Genomic DNA, 27019 nt, shown 5'->3' with positions numbered 1-27019 from the left:
CAGTTTTGTAGAAAATGAAAGCATGTCTCCTTATTATTGATGTTTTTAAATCGCTGCTTAAAATAAGTATTTGTGTGAAAAAAAACATTAACATAAAATATGATTGTTAAAGTCTCATTGATGTTTTCATTCATTATGTTATAAATAAGTAAGGCAAGTCAATTTGGTTATTATTTCTACTTTTGCTGGGTTGATACAGTTCACTTCTTGTTAGGAAAAAAACTGGTAAACATTTTTTGTCACTTTAAAAAATATTCATAATGGCATTTAAATTATATGATTAACCTGAGAGATTGGATATTTTTCAAAAAAAAAAAAAATCATGGGTACTGAAATTATGTGTAAATTCAATTGAAGGAGAGATTTATGTAAGAAAATAATGCATTTCAGAACTCTGCAACCTTTGAAAGTACATTTTATAGTGCTTGGAAAAATTAAGATAGTATATTCATAACATACAGCATAGTCTTATATTTATATTAAATGTTATGATTTAATAATAAAATTAGTTGATCAAATACCCGATAGAAAAGTGTGCCACATTTATTTTTCCTAGTCATACTTTTATTAAAGAGGTGCAGTTACTTCACGTTTTTCTCCCACATAAAATCGCTTGAAGTTTAATGATAATGCGTCACGTTTCTTAGCGTAAGGACAGCGTGTTGCTTAGCAACCAATTTACCTCGCCAGAAAGGAAGCTAACAGTTTTCTCCGTAAGAAAGAAGTGATTTAAGGAAGTGCGGAACTTTTATTTAAGCAAAAAATAAAACAATTTTACGCGGATCGTGACAACTAAATGGCATAAAACTGTCACATCGTGTGTTTGCTCCTGCCTGCCAACGCAGGGGGGAGATCTTCTGTACATTGCGCAGCATAAAGCTAATTCCCTACGTAGTTTACGCTACTGCGTAAAAAAAAAAAAAAACCCTCAATCGTGTCGGTTTATATTTTCGCTCCCATGTTTCGTCAGTGATGCGCTATCCACTGGCTTCCCCCCCAACGCGGCTCGTCTTCTGCTCACTCACTACACCACTCCTGCTTCGACGCATGAATTTCCTGCGCCGTCGGCTCTCTCCAGCTGAACAGTCTGGCATTTGCCCGGCCCACCGTAGCACAACACCGGCTGCTTTGCCCTCTTGTTCCAGAAGGCAGTCAGTCCTCCCGTCATGACCTCCTCCTCCTCCTTCTGCGGCTCCAGTGAAATTCGCTAAATGGGATTTGCGGCTGGCCCGAGGTTTCCATTATTGTTTTAATGAGGACAGCCGTCCGGGATCTGAGCGGCTTTCTGGCGGTGCGTCTCTGATTTTTGGGCTGAATCTGAAGACGCGTTAAAGGTAAGCTTAGTTCATTTCAGCTTGGAGCGGGGTTTTCTTATTATTTTCTTTCATATTGCCAAGAGGATATGTTGCATTTTTCACCTAACAACCTTGGCTTTTCATCCAGCGCATGTTCACGTCTGATACCCCCCACACCGAGTTGCATTTCATTGTTACACAGGCCATTCAGTCAGCGTGGATCGTACATTTGGCCAGTGCCATTCAATCTGTGTCGGGGCTTCGTCTTGGACGCCTTTCTACACCCCTTCAAATGCAAAGCGGCTGTGCAACGTTCGTGTTTGATTAGTTGTTTCCAACGCAAACACTCGAGGGGGGAAAAGCAACACATCGACTGTGCGCTGAAATTAAAGCCAACAATCCCGTCGAAATTCAAAATGGAGCAGTAACAGCACCTGTTTTGATTCATCAGGCCGCAAATAACGTTGTTTATGGGAACCGCGACTGACACATGAGCGTCGTTTCTTTATGTCCCTCATTCATAAATTCCATTTTACGTACCTGGTAGGAATCACTTTAGCAAACACTGACTATGTACGTCTTCCTGTGGGTAAAATGTTATTTATTTCCATTTTCCTTCTCTATCAAACCCGTATTCAGTTTGACAGCTGCTGCTCCCGTAGGCAGCTGCCACCCCACCCCGTGTTTTCTTTGAAAGCAGCTTTGCTGACAACTGGTGTTTAATCTAGTGGAAATAGAATTTTAATTATGTAGTTTATCTGTTTACAGTTTCTTTTGGGGGGCTTTTTAGTTGTGGCTAATATCCATGATCCACTTGGTTCAGGTTTTACTGTGAATGAGTAGGAGAGTTTTGGAGTTGATTTAGACGCCAATGTGTTTGTCTGGTCAGACAAACATGAGTAACATCTTGCGTCTTATTGTGCTGCCAAATTCACTGTTACAATTACTCACAAATATATCTGAAGCTGTTAGAGAATTTATTTGTTATGGCTTTAGGGTGCATTCAAGTTTTATATAACACAATTCAGCCACAGGACAATTCAAAGTGTTTTACACCATAGACACATGATGCAGTAACCAATTACGAAACGGGAATAAACATAAAAATGTGTCAAATGACATCATTAAGTAAATACATCAAATATATTGATCAGTATTTTAGATATTATGAAACAGACAACTCTAAAAAGGCAGGTTTTTAGCTCTCATTAAAAGCAACTCATTGTTTCAGTTGTTTTGCAGTTTTCTGGAAGTTTGTTCCAGGTTATTTGAGGTTAAAATCAGAATGCTGCTTCTCCGTGTTTGGTTCTGATTCTGGAGATGCAGAATCAGAGCCAAAGTGACAACGGGTCACTGTACCAGACCATTACAGTGACAACAGATCTTTGATATCAATTAAATAATTTAATGAAATGGTTTCCAATTTCCTTAATTCACTTAGCATTTTATCCTGCAATATTCTGACTAGAGATGATTTAAAAATAGCTATCCGTTTGGCAGACTTCTCTGTGTGTATAAAAGTCTTTCTGGTTTATCTCCTAATTGTTTCAGTAACGATCAAACAAGCTTTTGTCTTAATTCATTTAACATAATATTCTATTATATATATACTGCTCAAAAAAATAAAGGGAACACTTCAGTGTTCACTTAAATGTTAAAGTGTTCCCTTTATTTTTTTTGAGCAGTGTATATAAATATAATATAAACAGTTTTATTAGGAGTCCACAAAAGTTATTCATTGTGAGATCTGTTAAGCCACCGGTTTATTTGACAAGCTGTCATTACAGTAAGAATTTGTTGAGTTAATGTCTCGTGGTCCGTTCTGATATGAGCCGGCCATCCTGTCCTGTGAAATTAATCAGGCTGAAGCAGCCGCTCTTCGTGGTCCAGGCGACCGGCTGTCAGAGCCTTCAGTCATAGATGGAGGGAATGGAGGAGTTTTCCTTTCCATTTTATCAGCTCAGTGCTGTAGTCCCTCCTCTACTCCTCCTTCCTTTTGCCTTTCCTGTGTGTGTTCACCAAAAGCCATCCAGGTCTGCTCTCCCCAAACCATCATGAGTTAATAATGGAGAGATCATAAAGGACAGTTTGTCCATGTCTAGCTTACTCTTTGCTGTATTCTGTGTCTCTGTGCATCTTAAAGCAGAGTGAAGCTCTGCTAATGTCCACATTTCCTCTTGTTTGGATCTTTGGACACCAATCCTACTTCCCTTCCCTCTCCTCCATTCCCAGGGGTAAACTGTAATTTCCCCCATTGAGCTGAAACGTTGTGCCGTGCTTCTTTAGTGTCTGCAGCACAAAGTGGCAACTGCTACTGTGTGGATGAGGTGAATTTGCTACCCATGCAAGTTCTATGTTTTCGTCTTTAAGTTTTGTCTTTAAGCTTCTAAATTGTTGGGATCCACTGAAGGAAGGAAATGCATTGTGTGTTGGTTTGGATCAGCTGACCAGAAGATCTGATGTGACTGAGTTGAGTGCTCTTCACTTTTTTCCTGTCATGCTTTAAATTCTTATAGTAGGGAGACAAAAATAGTGGCACTAAAGATTTCAAACAAAGCTTTAGCCTAAATATGAGCAGAAAAAGATGACGAATGATGTCTCTATAAATCAGTTCAAACTGGCCATGTTACATTGATTTATTTATTTTACTTCTGTGGGTTTTGGTTGCGTTTTCCATCTGGATGTGAGAAAGGGGTTGATTTCTCATGTCATCTGTGAATAGCTTAAAGGTCTTTCCATCATCCTTCAAACGCAACAGTATCCCCACAGTTCAAAGACTTTTTTTTGCATATATTGATCTTTCAAAATTTGTACTTAATGTGCTGATGGTTGCTGACTTTGGAAGGATTCTGGGAGAACTGCACAAGCCGTGGAATAGTTGGAGCTGAATGTTATATTTCAGTTGTTACACTGCGTATGTTTGCTTTTCTAAACCATTGTAGTAAATTTAAAGACGCAGAGGTCAATGAATACGGTTAGTTGCAGTTTTTGTTCATAAATGTTGCTGAACAACAGGCACTACACGTTTAACTGCAACACTATTTGAACAAAAACGTCTAATTTGTTAGATTAAAAACCTTGACAACCGACTACTTGATTGGACTGCATCATCGTGTTTATCACATTGTTCATAAGTACTTGGTTTAATGTCCCACTGTACGGCTCACACCGAACTGAAACAGTTTGTTGAAACTGAAGTAAAGGAAGCCAAGACCCTGACCTTACACCTTGTTTAAACATGTCTTATTTTGCAATGATATTTGAGTCAGCGCAGCTAAACGTAGTGGAATAATCTCCGTCATCATCACTTCACCATGACTCCATATTGGAGATGTCACCTTGTAGAAATCATTCTTAATCTTTAAATAATTTGTACCATTAAACTGATCTAGAGATCCTTAAAATTTGTCCTAAATCTGCTGTGGTATTATGTTCAGTAAAGATGATAAATATCAGCAGAAAACTGCTTCATGGACACTGTACAAGGCTGTAGTTTTTTGTTTATTTTTTTTAAGGATACCTTATAAGTAATAACTTTTAAAAAAGAAATGTCAGTTTGATGCTCAAATACAAATGGCATAGATGTATTAGGCCATTTGTAAGGCCTAATACATCTATTAGGCCATACAAGTGGCCTAATAGATGGCCATTTTATCTATTAGGCGAACACTAACAAGTGTTCGTACACCTATCAAGTACGAACGCTTGATAGGTGTTCGTACTTGCCTGCTTTCCTAACCTGCATTCCTTTCAGCTGTCTGAACACTCTTCCTTTTCCTTCCCATTATTTCTGTTCTTCACTCTCGGTATTCAGTTCATGTACAGAAATGGGTCATCGAGTTTATAAGACGCAGTCAGGTCTGAGACGGTGAGGAAGACGGGGGGACTGATGAACGTGAATCGATATCAAACAGCTCTTGAAATCCATTGTGAACTAAAGATAGACACAACTCGGAGAAAATCTTCCAAGCGAACCATGATTTGTTTTGTTGTTTAATCTAGTCCTCCGTAGTAAAAGTTCAGGAAATAAGCATGTTTGTTTACTTTGCCACATGAATAATTGTTTTTTTCCAGAATAATTGATGTCTAGAAAAATAGTTTATTCACTGAAGATTGCAGAGAAAACAGAAACATAACATTAAGCATCTAAGAATGTTGAATGTTACTTGAGATTTATACTTGAAAGTGTCATAAGATGAAAGATATGAAGCAATCAAAGCAACAGGAGCTGGAAGGAGCTTTTGTTTTGCATCCACTCTCTTTGTTACAACGCACACACACACACACACACACACATCTCCCTCCTTACTTCCTTCCCCCCTGCCCTCCTGCTGCTCAGGTGCCTGTTCTTGTTGCAGTCGCTGGCAGTCGAAGCGGTGCTATGCAGGCTGGTTCTCCCACGTTCCTCTGCACCCTTGTTATATATGGAAAAGCTCAGAGACGGAGAGTTTTTTTTAAAGATTTATTTCTGTCCTTCTTTTCACTGAGACCATATCTCAAAATAGTCGTTATATAATATTTTTTACACTATCCAGTATACCCTATTAAATCACCATTCATCCCATTTCCTCTGCACTGTGTTCTTAGGGTCAAAAAATTTAATTCTCACTATCAGCATTTTTTAGGCATATTTTCCAACTCCAAGTTGAATGCTGATGGATTTACGCATAGCAGGTGATGTATGTGTAATAAGGAATGGAAGTAAACATCGTATATCAAGCTGTACATAATTATTAGGCAGCTTATGCTTATTTTTTAGTCAAATTATGCCAAAACAGAGATTTAACTGACTCTGAAAAGTCAAAAATGATCATAAGTCTCTCGAAAGATGCAGCAATCTTGAAATTGGTAAGATAATGCGGCGTGATCACAGAAAAATTAAACATTTTGTTACAGTTAGTCAACAGGGACACAAGAAACATGTTGAGGAAAAAGGATGCAAATTAATTGCCAAGTATTTGAGAAGAATCAAGAGTACAACTACCAGGAACCAGTTATCTTCCATTTCTGTCATGTTTCAGAACTACAACCTAGATTTAACACTGAGGCGTACAAAATGCCCAGAGCTCTGAGACATGACCAAGACAGCTGAAGCTTGACCAGTTGAACACCCCTGACCAAGACAAATGACAGATTAAAAAAAAAAAAAAAAAAGGTTTTATGGATGAAATGGGAGCAACTTTTGTTGGACCAGATGAATGGTCCAATAAACCTCCATTTCGAGTTAGAAAGATGGAGTTGTGGTTTGGGCTGGTATTGTTGAAGGTGAGCTGGTTAGACCTTTTTGGGTTGAAGATGGGTTCAAAGGAGAAGACTCTTTCTACAAGCAGGGGTCTGTATGTTTCAAACAATGATTTTTCTGCAGGATAATGCTCTATCAGATACATCCTAGTACTCCTCTGTGTGGCATTATGTCATGAGCCCTTCCTTTGTGCTCAACAGATAAAAAACTGACAGACTTTATGAAACGAAGGTTTATCTCTAGGTGCTTTTCCATTGACCATATAATTGTGCAATTATACATTTTGAAAGTAAACTTGCTTACTGGAAATCTGCTGTTTTCTGATTAAAAAGTTTAAGTTCTAGGATGAGATCAAAATTGGTTTATTTCACAAAACTGCAATGGAAACACCTTTTTTGCGTCATACGAGTCACATGATCAATAACTGGAAGTTGCTACTGGCTGAAAAAATAAAGAGGATAACAGGAAGTAGTTGGAGGATTATGACATGGCGTGTTTTTAATGACTTATCGCATGAACAAACATATTCACATGTTATTTTAATTGCTTATTTAATGGCAATACCACATTTGCAAAATAATTAATTTATTTTTTTTACATTTAGCAGAAAAACATTTGAGTTAATTTGTAATGGAAACACAGCGGCTGTTATTGAAAACAAGGATGGCTAATTTTTTCTCCTACGATAAACTTCCCTTTTGCACATTCGTGTTGGAGGTTTATTGACATTTTATATTAAGCGACAGCACTGTGGTTGGTGAGTAATTAAAATAACACTTGCCTAACAGTTGTGCACAGAGTGTAACTTACAGCATGTTGGTGCTTATAGATATCAGGGAATTGCATTACCATATTTGGAAAAGGTGTGAGGCTCTGCTGCAGAGGTAGCTCTGTTGCTTGGATGCAAAGTCGCTGAGAAAATCAAGTGCACTCGGGTTGATCCAGTATCCTGAAGGGAACCGGAGCAAATGATCAATTCTATGGACTATGAGGTATTTTAGGACATAATTTTAAGGATCATTACCTCTTTCCAGTTTGAGAACAGATTGTTTAATTAGGTCTAAATGGTGTATTCAGTCATGCGCCCTTTGTGCTGCATTACTTCTACAATGTCTTCCTTTGACTTGATGTGCTTGTTTTCCATCCTGATTGTCCTCTCCATGGACAGAGAAATTGATACATTGTTAATACCAAATGAATTCAAGCATCTAAAAACCACTAAAAAGCTAATCATGTAATCATTTGCAATGTAAACATAAAGTCAAGTTCATATTTTGTCTTTGAATTGAATAGCCATTGCATACAGATGATAAAAGCCTGCAGTTAAAAGATGGTATGATAAAACATACGTAGGAAACCAATCTGTGGTTGCAATTTTTTTTTAAAAGTGATTCAATAATGACTGAAGATGGTTAAATTGAGACAGTTAAATGTTTTTGGGTCTTTTCAGTTACATTTTTTTGTTCACTTTCCTTCTGCCTTTGCTGAGAGGAGTTAGGAATGTGATATGAAGCTCACAGAACCCTGGACATTTGGACAGACCTTAACGGAGGTGGCAGTGGTGCAGCAAACAGACCAGGTTGATTCCTTACCTCGGGGCTGTGCTGCATATCTTTCTCTTTCCACCCATTTTCTGTCTGATTACTGTGAAGGCCACTAGTGCTGCCAAATCTTAAACAAAAAAAAATAATTATTTGACGAATTGGAACAAACAGACTGAGTTTTTGGATAAATGCTGCTGCAAAATGTTCTGCATGACCCAAGTCTGGCTTTCACCTAACATCTTTCAGCATCTTCACTGGTCCATTCACAGATTTTTCTCCTCTTGCTCACGGGGCCCTACTGTGCATCCAAAAATCTTTTCTCTGCAGTAATTAAGAGGAAGTTTAAGTAATGACTCAGAGGTTATGTTGCAGAACTTGGCTACACTGCAGCCTTGAACAGAAGATTATTGATTTTAAAGATGAGATTTTTTTTGTTTGTTTTTTTTTACATTTAAAGTTACTTTTCTGCAAAAAAAAAAAACAAGGTGATTAAATTTATGTGATGTCATCAACTAGCTTGTTCATCTCTGCTGGTTTGACAAACTTTATTTAGCAAAAATCCTACAGTGGAAATCTATTTTTGTAACCGTTTGTGTTTCTATCATCGGGATACTTTTTATAGGGTGGGGGTTTGGGGGAGAGCTTATGGCAGATTTTCACGGCTGTGACTCCTGTAAAGTGTTATATGGCTGCACAGTAGCCCTGTTATTGAAAACCCAGCCTTGCTCTCCTGTGTTTTCCTATTTTGATGATCTCTGACTAGCTTTAGGCAGCAGCTTTTAGTCAGCAGGCTTGTAGGCGCAAGCCACCGACTGTGCACAGGTGTGAGGACCAATATAGCCATCAGCTCTCTTTTTTTCTGCCTCTCATAGTTTTGTATGTGTGGTCACCTTTTATACACACAAGCAGGTGCGTCTGGCATAATGTAGGCTTTTACATAAATTGCCAGCTATGTAGCAGCTCCCCACAGGGTTGTCTGGAGATTATGGTTTAGTGTACAACAGCTGTAAGGACAATGAGTAACTTTTACTTCTTCTTCTTTTGTTCTTATTGATGGTGCTTGTTGAGATTTTTGCAGGTTTTTGGTCAAAATATGTGGTATATCTTGATATTCTTGTGGGTGTACATAAAAGGAGATGAAAGACCTTTAAGGTTTTGTTAGACAAAAACTGTCTGCAGGATTCTTGACCAAGATTGTTTTCTAGGTTGCAACAAAAGAACGCAGCTATAAAACAAATTTCCATCCCTGTTGGGTTGATGTCTTCTTGCTTGTTTACAGGCAAATCCTGTTTAGTGTAAACTCTCTACGCTCCAATGCAGTAGTGTAAGTAGTGTGGTCTGCAGCTAAGACAAATTACCAAAGATTTGTAGAAAAATTGAAAACTATCATGATATGTGTTGCAGCTTGGCAAAAATGCACCTGAGCATAAAACTAGAAACATATTATTTTACTACCAAACAACCCAACCTTGCACTGTCTGGTCAGTAGTCAATGGTCCAGGGTGTGGGGCACAGTTTGTTTTTTGTTTTGTTTTTGCAGCAGTGGTCTTTACTGAACAGACTATTGAATGACCATTAAGTTTAAAAAACAGGGTTTTTGACATCTCAACAAGAATAATTTACCCCGTCCTGCTGCAGTCGTGTTTGATTTACACAGTTAATCCTGCTGCACATGCACTATACATGCATCAATAACTGCATGCAGGCTTTGTCTGACAGGACTTCGTATTTTCACAAAATATGCTTAAATTTTCATTTAAGATAATTGTGAATCACTTTGAGGAATAAATATAAGAACATTTCAGTTTTTAATCTGATTTCATGAAGACTTGAGATCTTCTTTGAGTCTTCTGGAACCTTCAAACTATAATTCTCTTATTGTCACCTATTATGGTCATTTCAGGAATAATTACATAAAGTCCATTACTTTTGTCTTGCAGTATTTACTGCCTTAATGCAGGTGTTGTATAAGTGCCTCTGTTACAAATGTGATAAAAACCTTGTCAATATTCCGCTGTAAAAAAAAAAAAAAATAAATAACATAATTTCACAGGTGAGGTTGGTGTCTCCGATACATAAGAAATGCAATTAAAATCTCTCACAATAAGTCATTAAAAACCATCATCCTTCTCCCACTTCTTGTTGTCTTAGGTTTTTTTTGCCAGCAGTAACATCCGGTTGCTAATAACACAACTCAGGTGATGTGAAAAACGTGTTTTCATTGCAGTTTTGCGAAATACTTTCATTTTGACGCAGCTGGAAAACCACTTCATCTTAGCACAAAAACGTTTATCAAAACACGTGAGTTTTTTTCAAAGCAAACTGTTTTCATAATTCCAATTTGCACAACTATATTGTCAATTGAAATGCAGCTGCTGTTAAACTACAGTATAATTTCAGACTTGTCTTGTTTCTTGCCCACTTTACCTTGCCCCTCTAGATATTTTAACTCAAAGTGGACTGGATTACATTCCTGCAAAAGTTGAACCAAAGGTTTCTGGCCTGTATTCTTTCTTTGCTCAGAAATCAGTGTGCACATTGGCGAGCACTCGACTTACCCGCCCCCACATCTTCACAGTGGGTTCCTGCCCATGTCTTTGAGAATCCCCATACCTGTGTAATTATGTTATGCTCACACATCACACTTTAAACACCCACTAAGCCTCAGCTGTCCGCGCAGTACGTAACAACCACCTACACGTTCTTTTTAGAGCCACAGTCGGTTCCTTCCTCCATGTCTGTTAATAACCCTCCTCTGTCCTGTCTGTCAGACACTGTGTGTTGGAAAGTCTCACCAGGCTGCCTGCATGTGTTTGGAAAAAAGGATGTGAGACACAACTGTGCTGGGGGTGGGGGGGGGGTGTCGGTGTGCAGTTGAGCCTTGTTTCCCAGAGGCCATGGAACAGCTGCTAATGCACACGAACGCACATACACACCTACGCATATGAATTCACTCTGTCTGGAACTGAGAGTGCTGGGATTCACAAAGGAACCAGGCTGTTTCATGTGTGTGTGACTGTCTTGTTTCAGCTGGTCTGAAATAGCCGGTCTCACGATGAATCACTGCTCCGCGGCTGAAGGGGAGGAGCGGACCTGGTGTGTGAGCAAGGCACTCCAACTTTTAGTGCATCCACTTTGTGAACTTTTGAGTCTGTGTCCTCCTGATGACTACACACTCTCAACTTGTTGCTTTTATCAGGACAGAGCAGAAGTGTTGGACATGTTTCTGTCCTTGCCAGCTCACTAGCTGTAGCCCTGGTCTTCATGGCTCGCTTTGTTTACCGCTGTGTTTACCTTGGTGATGGGTATTGATTCAGACCAGATGTAACCTGATGGGAATAACCTTGAATATTGCAAACGTGTGTGGTAATTTGTTCAGCTCCGAGTGTTTGTATGCCAAATGGGGTTAATTGAATGTGAAAAAGCTCCAGGGATGCACAAAGGTGGAGCATAAGAACTGGATTTAATGTGACCTCTTATGTTGGGGCTGGGACTTTAACAATGTTCGTTTTAATTTACTAATTAGATAGGTTTTAACGCAATTAATTACATTTTCCGTTTTTTTTTACATGCAATAATGCTGAGCCAGAACCTTTACATTGTGTTTCTGGTACACCCGTAAGTCTGACGCATGAGCTACATTGGAGAACAAAAGGGTCGGACGACAAAACTGCTTCTCTTCTCCCACTGTGGGTTAATTTTTGCTTCAAAAAATGACCTGATGGAAAATTGGCAAAAACTGTGGTTTTGTTCAAGTTGTGTTAACCTATCAGTGAAACTATTGTAGCCTAAAGTAGCATCTCAATGCTAAACATGTAGCAGCAGCCCAGACATCCCCAACATTAATGTCAGCGTTCACAGTCCACATTTCTTTGAAGAAAAAAAAAACTTATTTGAAAGTATTTTTTTCAAAGAAGCCAAGTGAATGATCATGAAAAACCTGAAACCTGTAGCAAGTTTGATGATTGAAAAACCTGAATAACATATTAAAAACAATACATCTTTGTTGATTAGCTCATATGTCTGTCTATTCAATAATTTAGCAGCAAAAATGTGTTTCAAAATGAAACTGGGGCTTATTTTGCTGACATATCGTCTTTGATTAAAATGTGATTAACTGCAGACCTTGCAATTAACTGTATTTAAAAATGAAGTCTCAACACTAGTTCATTCTTCATGAGCCAACGAGGGTTGTTTATGTTTTTAAAGAAACATGTTTTAGGTTGTATTTTCATACTTCAGGTTATACAACTTAAAGCATCCTATTGAATTTTACTGAATATGTTAGAAAAAGCCAATTTTATAAATAACCCTGTCAAATCTATTTGGTCCATTATTAAAATAAACACATTGTGACACCTTTGGATGTTAAATGCTGCTTCCTTGCTCATCACTGGTCTTGTTTTCATCCTAGGTCTGCACATGGGGGCGGGCAAGAGTAAGCCCAAGGAGCCGGGCCAGCGCTCCATGAGCCTGGATGGCACCATAGGCACAGGCTCCGACAGCGGACACTTCCACCACCTGGGCCCCTCCCAGCAGACGCAGACCCCCAACCGAAGCCCTGCTGTCGGCACAGGCAGGCCGAGGTACCAAGGGCAGCACCAACACGCCCCGACAAACACCCCAGAGCTGAGTCTGTTCGGAGGGGTGGACCACACTGGAACAGTAACGTCACCTCAGAGAGGACCTCTGTCAGGTAGGGGGACACGTCATGCTGCTGGACAGGTTTTGATTGAACTCGTTTCACAACAATTGAAGTGGAGCACCTTGTAATCATTAACTCTGCCATGAATTCCTCTTTGTTCTGGACTTTAGTGTGAAGCTGTTTAAGTACTGAAGCTTGGCTGAAATTAGGGGGGAAAGCTGGTTGTAAATTCAAAATGGTTGTAAATCAGAACGATCAAAGTCTCCCAGTGAATATAAAAACTGCATCCTAATTAAATTCATGTAGGGGTCTAATAAGAGCCCAGAGTAGACAGAGCTGACACATTGGGATTCATCAAAACAGGACAGATCACAGGTCTCCAATCTTTACCAACAATTTTATCCCTGAGTCCAACAAATGCTGCATCACATTTAGAGAAAAAAAAATACTTTTAGGTTTTAATATCAAGATTAACATAAAATGTTTGTAAAAACATGATGGACACATTTTCTTCTATTGGATGCTGATTGTTGGAAACGAGGTACACAAAAGTACTTTGTTTCCAATGTAATGGCAAGAAATAAATATCATTCGTAGTTATGATGTAATTTTGTTGTGGAAATTTTATGCAGAAAATATGCCATGAAAAACTGCTGAAATATGCATTTGTGGTATCTATATTTAAGCAAAGATATACATACAGCAGGGTTTTAACCAAATTACTTGGAGCCATTAGGTCCAAAGAGCCACAGGATGCACAGGGACGTCTGGGTTTACCTTTCAATAAGCAGAAGATGAATGGATGGGAGCAGACAAGTTGCTAAAATAAAGTAATTTTTTGTTTTTCTGAAATGTAAAAATCCTTGATGAGGTCACAGATAGACTGTAGTGCATCTCCAGCAGTGGTTAGGTGAGAGGCAGGTTCACTCTGGACAGGTTGCTAATTTACAACATAAAGAAACGAGACAAGTAGCCATGCGCGCACACACAAACAAACACACACTTTTAAATTAACCCAACATGCATGTTTTGGACTGTGGTGCCTGAAGAAAACCTAGATGCATCCAGGTGACATGCAGTCTTCATGCAGAAACTCCCATCTGGTATTTGAGCCCAGGACTAAGCCTGTCGCAATAAATCAATTAATTGCTTAATAAATTAAATTGAGCTTGATAATTTGCATTTGCATGATTGTTTTCTCTCGTGTCTATTTCGCTCTACTAAAGACTAGATGACAGTCGGGTGCATTGGTCTCAACTAGCCCCTTTTTTGAAGAGCAATTTTGTTTACAGAAACTTCAGCATCCATTTAATTTGTTGTTTCAGTTGTTAGATGTTCTTTTGAAATGAAAGTTTATGGATTTTTGAAAGTGGCGTAATAATGCAATAATTCAATTTAACGCCCAGCAAAATGTGTTATTGTGACAGGCCTACCCAGGACAGACTTGCCTTTGTCCAGATATGTAAAATCTAAAAAGTGATTAGAGTGAGTTTATTTCTGCTGACAGCTTATATTTGATAACCAGGGTGCAAAGAAGTAGAAGTAAAAAAGGAGAAATAAAAGCACAGAATATTACAGAGAGTGACTAAAAATGTAAAAAGAACCTTACCATTCTGTTTTTCCAGACAAAAATTATAGGTATATATATATCTGCTTATTGGTGATTGGTCATTTTAGAGGTTTCAAAAAAAAAATGTGACAAGGTCACTTAATAAAAAAAAAATATATATATATATATATATATATATATATATATATATATGCATTCATAACTGTTCAGAAACTACATAATAAAAAACATTGGTTTAAATTGTTATTTTTTTCTCCAAGCAGACATGAAAGCTTGTTTTTAACATTTTAGCTTGATTTGCTGCAGTGTCCAGTTTTCACCCAGGAATGTTTAAGCTGTCTGGACCAACCAGATGGTTGGGTTAATGTTGCTTCATGCAGAGAAAATGACCTGCTGGTGTATCAGCAGCAGCCTTCCTAACTACTACGGTCTGTCATGCATCTAATGAGCTAATCGATGAGTGGCTGGAGGGCTTGGGTTTAGATATCTGATTTGTTGAAGCCTACAAGCACAAAATCCTGCTCAAATATAGAAAATAACTTTTATTATATCAATGTCCTCTAGAAAAGATCAGCCAGAGACAGTCTGAGTGTTAATCTATTAAACTGGCAAATGGTTTTTTTTCACAGATACAACCAAGTCTAAATAAATTTAAAAAAAACACGTCATTCAAGGCTTTCAGGCAAAATAATTCTGTCCTTTTGTTGAGTCTTCAGTTACATTTGTTTAAATAAACATTCCTGGTTTTCCTGCAGGAGGAGTCACTACGTTTGTGGCGCTGTACGACTACGAGTCGCGGACAGTGAGCGACCTGACCTTCAGGAAAGGCGACCGGCTGCAGATTGTGAACAACACGTAAGCGTCTACAGCCGTTTCCATCACTCCTTTGCAGAAATAAATAGATGCCTGAAAAGAGACGCGGTAAGGCTCTGTTTCATGAGCTGTCACCGTTTCCCGAGGTTTCGACGGGATCTCTATGACACATTTGGGTCAGATTATGATGGGAATAATCATTACAGTAACTGAGCACATCCGTCTAGTCTGTCGCTTGAATGATTGGCTTTCCAGCTGATTTTAGGCCACAAAATGAGATGCCCGACTCCACTTTTCTACTCTCATATGCTGGATGTGTGCTATTACAGATAATTGCATACACACGCACACACACATTATCCCAAGGTAGACTCCAAAAGTCAGCCAGACGGTTAATAACAGCAAGCTATCATTTAGCAAACTGAGGAATGCAGGTTTTACTCTCTAATACTTGCATTTTCCTCATGCATTTGTTCTGATGCAGATTCTTGAGGCAGTACCTGTGAGTTCAGCCGTTTTGTTTTGAAATGAACAGCCACAGTGAAGGGTTGGAGCTGGGGACGGAGGAGCAAACCCTCCCTTCTGTTTACTGAGGCGGAGGAGAAGAGCATTTTAAATGTGTCCTGCTTCCTTTTGGGCCGCAGCCATCCTCGTAATGTTTAAGACTCTTCGAAAAGAGCACGTCACGCTGACACGCAGCCTCGCAGTTCTTCGGTGCAGATTCCACCTGAAAAATTCACTTCCCAGCACATATTGAACTCTTGAGTTGTTTTAGTGAGAAGTAAAGAAGAAAGTGAATATTGAAATTAAGAAATGACATTCCAGACGTCCACATACAGATGTTTTGCACTTTTTCTATCTTCTTCTGCCATAAAATCTGTTCTGCAGACAAAATTTGCATTTTAAAGCCAAATATTTTAAGGACAAAAAAGCAAAGCATTTGTCTGCTCTGTGTTTATGAAGGTTTTGTTTTATTTGATCAGATTAAAAACGGAATAAAATGGACGTTGCAGTCCTGCAGCGTGTCCAGCTCCTTCCTCTGCTGTGCTGCTCGCTGTGCTTTGTCTCTTTGCTGTGTTTTGATGCGTCTGCTGTGTCTGTTATCTCTCTTTCTCTCTTCCTTTCTCATGCTTCATGGTTTCTCCTAGGAAAAAGTACAGCTTCAGGTCAGTATTGTTACCTCATGCAACCTTTTGCTCTGTCCCTTTTCTGTGTTTACTTATTTATTACGTGGGTTTAAATGGATAGTCTCTTTGTTAAACCACAAAGTTCTTTCTGAAATCACACCTAAAGTAGTTTTCTACGGTACATAAAAAGATTTATTATGTAAATCAGCGGAGTAGAAGCTTACCTGGGTTATGTTTTTTTATTTTTTTTCTCATCACTCTTTGAACTTTGGTGTTCAGGTTCTTCACATAATCATGTTTTCACTCTTACTTTGTCATCTAAAACTATCCTGGTGTCACAAAATATGGTATAAGTTGTAAGACAGTTTGGAACGCAACAATTAAGAGGGAAACTTTGTTAAACTACTAAACCCAGAACAAATTGTTCATATGTTTCACAAATAATACATAAAAATGGCCTCTAAGCCACTCATGATGAAGTCCTGCTTCTTAAAAAACAGGGTTGGTGTCCATATAGGAATGTGTGAAAACTTTTGTAACGTTTTTAAATGTTGCCCCTTTACATCCACAAACTTTAGTGTAGTCTATTGGACTTTTTATACGATGATCCAACACAAAGTAATTCATAGATGCCGAAGGAAATTTCCCTCTTTTTTTTCAATAAATAATAGAATACGTTAAGTCATCTATGTATACGTGTTTTAAAATGCCACAAATAAATAAAATCCAGTGAATAATACAGCTGAAGATTGTTTTTCACATACTATACCATCCATCCAATTTGACTTATATTTTACAAAGAAGAAAGTCTGTGGAGGACCTGCAGCTGAAAATACAGAAAATGCACACCACACTTTTTAGACTTTTTTATTATTACTTTTTGAAAAGCAGTGCATAATTTTCCATCCTCATTCCAAACATTCACTACTTTGTGTTGGTTTGTCTCTGGTCTGTGACAGAGTGAACATGTTTGTGGTTGTAACGTAGCAAAATGTGGAAAAAGTTCAAGATGTTTTTATACATTTCTATGACATTCACCAAGAACTCCAAATATTTCTAGTTTACAAAGCGAACACTGACAAAGTTACACAGGAGGTAATGCTAACTACACTTGTAATTTTAAAAGTCAAATGATAATCTCTATATGAGTCCAGCAACGTTTTTCATGCAGACATTTGATATGACTGATAGATGAACAGGAAATGTAAGTTATGGGAACCACTCAATGCTCCAGTTCAGGTCTGAATTAACAGATGTACAAACACAGTAAACATGTTTTCATAACTGTATACATTTTTCAGTCAAAGAAGTTGTTGTAAAGACACTGTTTATTTAGCATCTATACAGCATGATAACATCTTGAATACAACGATACAAAGAAGAAAATAACTAAATCTAAGAAAAAAAACGTCCTTTACGTCACACCATGCAGTTTTTTTTTTTCAAGGTTTATTTTGTGCCGCTCCTCATAAATTTTTTGTTCCTTTTTTGTTTTTGTGTTCTAACTTCCTGGCTCTTTCTGTCCTCCGTCCTGTAGAGAAGGGGACTGGTGGCTCGCTCGCTCGCTCACAACAGGAGAAAGCGGTTACATCCCCAGCAACTACGTGGCTCCGTCCGACTCCATCCAAGCTGAAGAGTATAACACCTTTTCTGTGCCACTCTCGCAGTTCAATTTTTTTTTTACCTCACCCACATCTACGTATTATTTGAAAGTGGTTATATGTGCATTATAGTAATGAATGCATGCATGTTTGTAATTCAGGTCGAGCTCCTCCTGTTCTTTTCAGCAGCTCAGCCAGAGTTTCCTCTGATCTTTCCTTTTCTTTGACCGACTTCGGTAGGTGGTATTTCGGGAAGATCACTCGACGTGACTCGGAGAGGCTCCTTTTGAACCCGCAGAACCGACGAGGAACCTTCCTGGTGAGGGAGAGCGAGACCACGAAAGGTGAGAGAGCAGACTCTGGCTTTGCTTCACTGGCTGCAGTCGTCATTAAGATCCATCATCAGGATTAGGACTAATGGCCTCATCTGCGACGACTCATAATGATGTCATAAATCAGCCGCTTTCGGTATATACTGCCCAATTTAGAGCATGTTACAAGGCAAAAGCTTGAAAAACACAAATGATTGTTTAAAACTCGATATTACATTTTGAGATCTCATTAAGAAAATGCTGAGCGTCGGGTTTAGTCCGGTAGCAACAAGACAATTAAGAGGGAAAATAAGTTTGTCAGCTCTTTTAAGTGTCGAAATCTTATATTTTGAAGCCAAGAAGCGTCTTTAAAATAAATATTTTAAATAGAACCTCTGGTAAATGTGGTGCTAATTGGACAGAAATATACGTGTGGAAGATTTTTCTCCAAAAAAATGTTCAGTTTAATGTGAAATTTTTGTAAATTAAAGCGATTTTTCACTAATGCTTTGTCCAAAATCCAGCTTGTATCATACAAAAAACACACAATGTTGCCAAATGTTTAGTTTTTAGTGCAAATATCTTAGAATATTTGAAATAAGACTAAACTAACTCACAAGAAGCTTTTCAGCAAGACGCACCAGTTTGTTTGTTTTAGGTCAATAATTCTTGAATATTAATAAAAAGTCCTGGTTCCACTGGCAGATTATTTCACTTATAACATGGGAAATATGTCTTACACCAGTGGAAATAGTACTTAAGATCAATATTAAGGAATTATTTACTTAAAACAAACCCCTATATCTTGCTAAAAAGTTACTAGTAAATTGAACTAGGATATTTGCACTAGAAGACAAAAATACTTGGTAAGATTTAGTGTTTTTTCAGTGATGCCCTGCAGCCCCTCTTGTTATTTCACACTGTGAGAGCACATCCGCAGCAGAATATGCCCTACCATTAATGTTTGAATGGAGACTGTGGGAAAAAACCTGAATCTTCTCCACCTTCTCCTCAACATCACTGCTGTTTGTGTGCAAAAATGTTTTGGTTGGTTATAAGCATGAATTCATTTGTTCCCTGATGAGTTGCACAGATTAATATGTAAAAAAAAAGTAGGTTGTTAAGAAGTTGGCATGTGTTAAAACAGTGTGAAAAAGGCAACTGTTCCCAACAGATTACATTAACATGATATGAGTAAATCTTAAGGGACGACGTTTAAGAGGCAGCAGCTCCGTAATTAAGTTATTTTATTTCAGCCTTTGGCTCACTGCTTTGTTCTTTGAGCTCGTGACGGAGTTGTTGCATCTTCTTCTTAAAATCTGCAGTCAGATCTAGTCTCGGTGATGTAGGAGGGCTCTTGAAAGGCTTGTTTTTCTGAAAGTCTGGGGGGATAAATAAAAGGACTGGAGTGGGTTGGACCTGTGAATGGATAGGGGTGAATCATTCACCCTTAACTAGGTCAGCCTTGAAGGGTGCTGGATTCACCCCCTCTGGCTGTAAGTCGCAGTATACGCACACACACACACGCACACACACAAGAAGAACAACGGTGGTAGAGGGGCTTGAGGAGAGCGTGTAGAACTACGAATAAGCAAATCAGAGAAAAAAGAGGGGAGGATCGAGGAGCAGGAGGAGCTCTGGCAGGAGATTTGTTGCCTTAGGTTAAGTTCCGTATTAGCTGTCAAATGTTAGGTTCTCTGTGTGACCGAAATGAGCAGGAGCATGCTGCTGACATGTTGAGACGGCAACAAAAATCTGATCTTTGCGCTGCACACGCTGCACGCACACTGCCTACATCAATCATTTAGGCTTTATTGGATTTTTATTTTGTCTTTGGAAACTTATTCTACTTTCATATTCCAAATGTTCCACGATTGGCCAAGATTGTAAATTGCTTGAAGCCTCACTCCAGGAAAAATTAAATTCAAGCTACATTTGGACAGCAAGTGAGTGTTGAACTGGTGGAGACGTGCTGCTCTGAAGATGCCATGTGGGGTGCAGGCTGGATGTACACTGGGAGCTTTAACTTCTCTGCCCTAGATATTTTTATTTTCTGCCAGGGAGATGAGATCAGTCAACAAATCTTGAGATAAAAAGTGATTGATTTTGTTTTCTCTTCAGCTTCTCTGTACAAAGAATGTGTCCAATGATGGGTCAGTGTCTGAATCAGATCCAAAAACCTTTTTTTTCCTTTTAGCTGAATTATGTTTCATTTACTAGTTCTTTACTACTTTATCGGTTTGAGTCTTTCCTAAATTCCCACAAATTTAATGGATTTAAATCGAGATTGCACTTTGTTGAAATATTTAGCAGTAGCTGAAGGTGCTAAACCACCAGTGATGGATTTTAATCTGCTCAAAACTCCAAAATGGAGGATAGTTATTGGCAAATATAATTTAGATCTTTCATTCATTTTGTTTGTTCCAATAAAGTCTTCTGAATATTCAGCAACAATTTTATTGTTCTGCTGTTTGTCCCATTATATTTACTACTCAATTGCACAGCTGATGTTTTATTTGCCTTAACCTTCTTAAAGTAGTAAAGATCACGAGTGCCAGACAAATGATCTGTGGTTTAGTGCAGTTCGAATTCATGTGCTAATAAATGCTAGCTTGAGAAGCAGGAACCGACTGTGTAAGTAAATATAGGATGCAGCTGAATTGCTTCCTGTGCTTTCAAAGCTCCTTAACGAAACATAATGACCCAGAAGTATCTGTATGGAAGCCGTGATAAGAGCCTGTTCCAATCCTTTCAATGCCAACGAAAGGAGGTTCAGTGGCTCCTTTTGTCATCTCCGTTAGCATTGGCTCCTCTTTCATGCAATCAAAGGAGATGATGTTTTTCCCATAATTCCTTGCAGCCTTAGCATTCACAATCATTCTTGATTGTTTTCACCCTCAAACAAAAAGGAATTCATGTGGAATAGATGGTCAGAAACATAAGTGTGCGCTGAAAGGCTCTTTCTAAAATGTGGCTTTTTCTTTAAGATTTTCTTTTAAAAATTAAATCATATTTGGGAGATAATATTTTAAATTTTAAAAGTGTTCACTTGGATATTTCGTCTATGAATCAAAATCATGTAGAGCAGTGGTTTTTAATTATTTTACATGAAACACTGCCTCAGTAAATGCTGGGGGTTTAAAATCAAATCTCCAAAAGTGTGTGTGTGTGTGTGTGTGTGTGTGTGCGTGTGTGTGTGTATATATATATATATATATATATATATATATGCAATCTTTTTTATTATTATTACTGAATTGTTTACTAATGATGATCCACCTACAACTTTCATTCTTTTTCTGCCTTTCCTTGACATCAACACATTTTTCTCTGCTGTTGTGAAGATTTGCAGTAGTATTTCTACTCTGCATCTACTCTGCCCCGTTTCTTTCTCATTCTTATTCATGTAAAGTTGGATTTTTTTCATGTTTAGTTGGATCTTGTCCCCAGTCCCACATGACTGAGTTGTAGCTGGCCCGGCTCAGTACAGAGACGTTGAATGGACAACATTTTGGATGGTTGGCGATCTTTGGCGCTGCCAGTAGGAAACTCCTCAGAGCAGCTGTCGGGGCGTCTCAGAGCCGCCTGGTTTTATTGTTCTGATCCATCTCCGTCTGTTGTTTTGTTTTTGCCCACAGGGGCGTACTGCCTGTCAGTGCTGGATTATGACAACACCAAAGGCCTCAATGTAAAACATTACAAGATCAGGAAGCTGGATAGCGGAGGTTTCTACATCACCTCTCGCACCCAGTTCACCAGCTTACAGCAACTAGTCTTCCACTACCGCAGTGAGTATTCAGACAGTGCTGGTGGTTCACCTCTGACAACACTACTGTCCTTACTCTGCCTTTTCACCTTGTCTCCTTTCCTTTCTTCCTCAGAGCACTCAGATGGGTTGTGTCATGCTCTGACGGATGTGTGTCCAGTGGCCAAACCTCAGACGCAAGGCTTGGCCAGGGATGCCTGGGAGATTCCTCGAGAGTCCCTCCGCTTGGATGTTAAACTCGGACAGGGATGCTTTGGAGAAGTCTGGATGGGTAGGCATCTCTCTTCTACCGGACATGGTTTAATATATATCCCAGGAGAGTCGTTAAAAGGGTGTATTATGTAAAAATCAACTTGTTTGAGCTTTACGTCATGCTATAATGCTATTCCCTCATTGAAAATATGTTGAGTAGTGTTTTGATTCCTTCATGCATGATTGAGAAATCCTTTAATCTCCCGTGGCAGCCATTCCCGGGATCCTAAATGCCTGGTTCCTTCAGGCTAGTGGTAGTAGCAATCAGCAAACACCTGGTGGAACTGGGCTTCTGCTGACCTCATCATATGAACCATTTCTCAGTGAAACGCTCCTGAGAACGGTTGTAAACATCTTGACTGAAAAAATTTCAGAGGTTTTTTAAACGGGTCTTTCCCAGATACCAAACAAACATTAACTTACGAGCAAAAGCCAGCTGGGTGTCTTTAATACTTGGGTTGTTTTAAGAACCAGTAGAGATCCAGTTGGAAGAACAAAAAACATGCAAAATGTGAATTTTGCATAACACATCCCCTTTAATACACATACTGTATATTTCTGTAAAACAAACCGATTCTGTTCTTTATGAGTTGAAGTTCTTGTTTTGTTGACAGGAACATGGAATGGTACAACGCGGGTAGCCATTAAGACCTTAAAGCCGGGCACTATGTCTCCAGAGGCCTTTCTGCAGGAAGCACAGGTCATGAAAAAGCTGAGGCACGAGAAGCTGGTCCAGCTGTACGCCGTTGTGTCTGAGGAGCCCATCTACATTGTGACAGAGTATATGAGTCAAGGTAACTCGGGAAGGACTACTCTATCTTAAGTGGGCTTGAAAATTATGTTTCTGACACTTGAAATAAGCAGTTTAACTGTATAATTGGCAATGCAAATGAATATTCTTGCAGCTTTAAGGAATGCCGTGTTGCTCCGCATTCACAGGTAGCCTACTGGACTTCCTTAAAGGAGATGCAGGAAAGATGCTCCGTCTGCCACAGCTGGTAGACATGGCTGCTCAGGTAAACCCCTGAACATCCATTAGGTTTTCCTTTGTTTTCATGTGAGGGAGGAGTCTGTGTAAGGTCCTGTACGTTCCCTCAGATTGCTGCCGGGATGGCTTACGTGGAGAGGATGAACTACGTTCACAGAGACCTGCGTGCAGCAAACATCCTGGTGGGAGACAACCTGGTGTGTAAAGTGGCCGACTTTGGTCTCGCAAGACTGATTGAAGACAACGAGTACACAGCAAGGCAAGGTAAGTCATCACTACCATCAAAATCAAAAACTGGAACAATGTTGAATGTTGTGTTTTTGAGTATTTAATTTAATTTCCATTTTTTCAGGTGCCAAGTTTCCAATCAAATGGACTGCACCAGAGGCAGCGCTGTATGGCCGTTTCACCATAAAGTCAGACGTCTGGTCCTTTGGGGTGCTTCTCACAGAGCTCGCAACCAAAGGCCGAGTTCCCTATCCAGGTAAAAGCTTTGCTTAAGATCAAACTCTTCTACACTTGCCTTCATCCGTTCTCCACTTATCCTTGTAGAGTTCTTGGGAGCTGGTGGGCATCATTGGGCAAGCAGGGGGGTAACCTTACACAGGTCACCAGTCGGGCAACATAGAACAACCAACCATACACACACATACTTTACCCAAGAACAGCTTAGAGGGACCAGTGATGTTTTCAAAACTGTGCATGAACAGGGAGAGTATAACAACGCATGGTCAGGATTCAAACTCTGTTGCAGACCAACAAAGCTAACTCTGGTCTCGGTTCAGTTGAAGTCAATTCTGACTCAGATCGAGTGAATATATCAGCACCAAGCAGACCAGAGAGTACACAAAAAGCAGGAAGTGGACCGCATTCTTGTAAATAGAACCAAAACGAACACAAGAGTCTAAGAAATCCTACAACCGTTAAAATCTAATGCCACTCCATTTTGCGCTCGGTGTCTTCTTCAAAGGTATTTGTGTAGTTTCCTTTAGTGGTTGTTGGTGCAGCGCCCCCACAGGCGAGCCTGCATGATCCAAACTGCACAGTTTGGATCATGTAGTGTGAAAGCAAACACACCAGCTGAAAATGTAACAAATGTTGGAACTTTGGTCCCCAATCAAACAGAGTCTACAAGACCGTCAGGTGTGAGAACTCCCTTACAGTAATCGTTTCCAATTAGAAAAGAATAACTGAATTGATTGCCGTTTTATGTGCAGATAAACCTCTAGCATATGTTGACGCTGCAGATGGAACTAACTGAATCCATTAGATCTACTTTAAATGGGTTAACCTAGACTTACTGTAATTAGGTGTAAGAATTCCTGAAGTGACTTCTTGTTTCTCTTTGCAGGTATGGTTAACCGAGAGGTGCTTGACCAGGTTGAGCGTGGCTACAGGATGCCTTGCCCAGCAGAGTGCCCCACTTCCTTGCATGACCTCATGCTTTCCTGCTGGAGAAAGGATCCTGAAGAGAGGCCTACATTTGAGTACCTGCAGGGCTTCCTAGAGGACTACTTCACCTCCACAGAACCCCAGTATCAGCCTGGGGAGAACCTATAGAACCGCAAACTGTATCGAACCCGAATGGGGAGTGGGGCCTCAGCACTGAATGATCTGCACTAACCGACCTCAGAGGAGGATCTGAGACTGTGAAACTAATCTGAGAGGAACTTCTTCAGTGGAAACAAAACCGAGACCGAAAGCTGCAGAAGTCCCTCTGTGTGCCGTACAGGAACTGCTGCAGAACAACCCGGAGAAACCGGTGTTCTGGGAGCCATCACAGTCGACCCAAGTTCTCCCGCTGGTTATTCTCCGACTCGGATCAAACTGAGAGACTTGCAGGTAAATGTTTATGTGAGGTGCAACGGATGTGAAGAGGAACCAAATCAGGACACACAGATAGTCGGTGCATAAAGAACAAACTTCACAATGAGGAGAAGAAGGAAAGAGAAAAAACTTCAAATTAATTATGACCCGTTTTGAGTGAACTCGCCCTTTTTCCATCTCTTTCCATCATGTCATACCTTTTCCACCCACACAAGAGCGCTACCACTGTGGCTCAGGTGCCAAAGGAAAACTCCTTCTCTATATCTGCTCTGCCGCTCTTCCTTTTTCTCTCCCTCTCAGTCTTTCAGTTTCTCCCCAGTTTTCTTCAAGTGCTGCTTCTTTAAAGTGTCTCAGCTCTGAAACTCTGCATCTTTATCGTTCGGTTTATTTGGCCAGCCTGTTTCCCGTGGCGGAAAGCATTTAATATCAGACAAACTTGCTATATTTGCTTTATTTTGTGTGTGTGTGTGTGTGTGTTTTTCAATAGACAAAATTGGTAAAATCCCGATCAGTGATTGGCAGGACAGACGGTCGGGTTCTGTGACGTTTGAGGCCTTTTTCTCCTGTTTAATCATGCTGGTTCCAAACCTCCATTAAAACGACTCTGATGCAGGTGGTGCCTGAATGCGTATTGTTTTGATTGATCTCAATTAGCTGGAAAAAAATCCCAAAGGATTGGCGCTCAGAGGCGCTAAAGGGCATTTTTAATAGATATCACAGCACAAATTTCTAAGAAATGAATTGGTTAACTTCAGTCAAGCAGTTCTGTGTGTAGGTATCTGACCAATCATATTAGTGGTAAATATCTAACTCAACATGAGGAATGAAGTTCTTGCTTATGTACATATAAGCTGTTATGCTGGTAGAACAACCTTGTAACATTAGCTGAGTAACAGATGGTTTTTTTAACCATGCATGATTAATAAAATATGCAACTTGGAAGCCCTAAAGAAACCGATAAACCTCTGATCAGGTAAAACTAATAAATCTTTGTTTGAGTTTATTTTGAAGCTTATTGGCATGCTTTTGTGCTCGTCTTTTCTTGACTATTGGTTGGTTTTTGCTTAGGCTTTATATCCTTCTGTTCATTAAAAGTTCTGCTGAGATTCCGGGATCATTTACAGAGAAAGTTCTCATTTTTCTGGGTCACTCCACTGCTGTACATATTGTAGCTATTTAGGCTGCTTCACACTTCACTTTAGAGCAGAAGAGCTGTTTTTTTGTTTTGTTTTGTTTTGCTTGCAGAGTCGACATAAACCATGCAGCAATAAGACATGGAGTCCCGCCAACAGTTGCTAAACCATCCCGACAATGACTAATTTCAACAACCAGTCTGATGCTGAAACCACAGGGAAGTGGTGTGGGTTGTGATGTTACCATATGATATTAATGATAAGGTCAAAGATGTAAATATTATCTTAATCAAATGACTGTGACGATCATGTTATGTTTTTTGTGTAGCTTTTTTTTCTGTTTTGCTTCTTTGTTGAGGTTTTTACACTGACACGCCTAATCAATGATTAACTGATATTGATGTCCTACTGTAAACAGGGCTGAAACAAAATTCACTTTTTGTTTTTGTAACTTCTGTTTCTTTATCTTTCAAAGGACAATTCACAATTGGCCGAGAGCTTTTTGTGTAATCTGTGCTTTTCTTTTTTTAGACTGGGAATTACCCCATCTATGTGGACACTGAGCCACCAGTAAGTCACTGGAGCAATGGGGAAGTAAGCAGGCTTATGACAGAATGACTAACTCTTAGGTCAGACTGGATTTTATGTGTCATATTTAAATAAGCGTCTCATTCTTCCCTTCATTATTTACTTCAATTGTTTATAAATCTATGCAGTTTCAGTCTTGCATTCCTGCAACTTCACAGCCATTTTGTTCTAAAGTCAAAATCAATGATCAATGACGGTGTGAGCATTTTGTAAGGACTTCTTTCATCTATTTTTGTTTTTATGTAACGGGATTGATATAGGTATTGTGCCACTTTACGTTGATCTTTAAATGTGCAATAAATTATATTTGAAATGTG

At 39.3% G+C, this 27019-nt stretch overlaps 1 protein-coding gene across 2 annotated transcripts; it reads left to right on the top strand.

Moving 5' to 3' along the window:
• The first annotated feature begins 919 nt into the window (after nucleotides 1-919).
• Nucleotides 920-27019, top strand: LOC103464669 (proto-oncogene tyrosine-protein kinase Src). Of its 2 annotated transcripts, XM_008408920.2 has the most exons (13): nucleotides 920-1334; nucleotides 12496-12777; nucleotides 15052-15151; nucleotides 16258-16275; nucleotides 17774-17872; nucleotides 18078-18181; nucleotides 21787-21936; nucleotides 22030-22185; nucleotides 22781-22960; nucleotides 23106-23182; nucleotides 23265-23418; nucleotides 23507-23638; nucleotides 24506-27019. In XM_008408920.2, exons 2-13 carry the CDS (start codon nucleotides 12504-12506, stop codon nucleotides 24712-24714), a joined length of 1653 nt encoding a protein of 550 aa, XP_008407142.1. In that variant the 5' UTR covers nucleotides 920-1334; nucleotides 12496-12503; the 3' UTR covers nucleotides 24715-27019. The 2 variants fall into 2 exon arrangements, with proteins under 2 accessions (XP_008407142.1, XP_008407143.1); XM_008408921.2 differs by lacking the exon at nucleotides 16258-16275.

The sequence above is a fragment of the Poecilia reticulata genome, linkage group LG5, assembly GCF_000633615.1.
Source record: "Poecilia reticulata strain Guanapo linkage group LG5, Guppy_female_1.0+MT, whole genome shotgun sequence".
Classification (NCBI taxonomy): Eukaryota; Metazoa; Chordata; class Actinopteri; order Cyprinodontiformes; family Poeciliidae; genus Poecilia; species Poecilia reticulata.
Note: the sequence above shows the minus strand (reverse complement) of the source record. Positions and strands in the feature narration are given on the sequence as shown.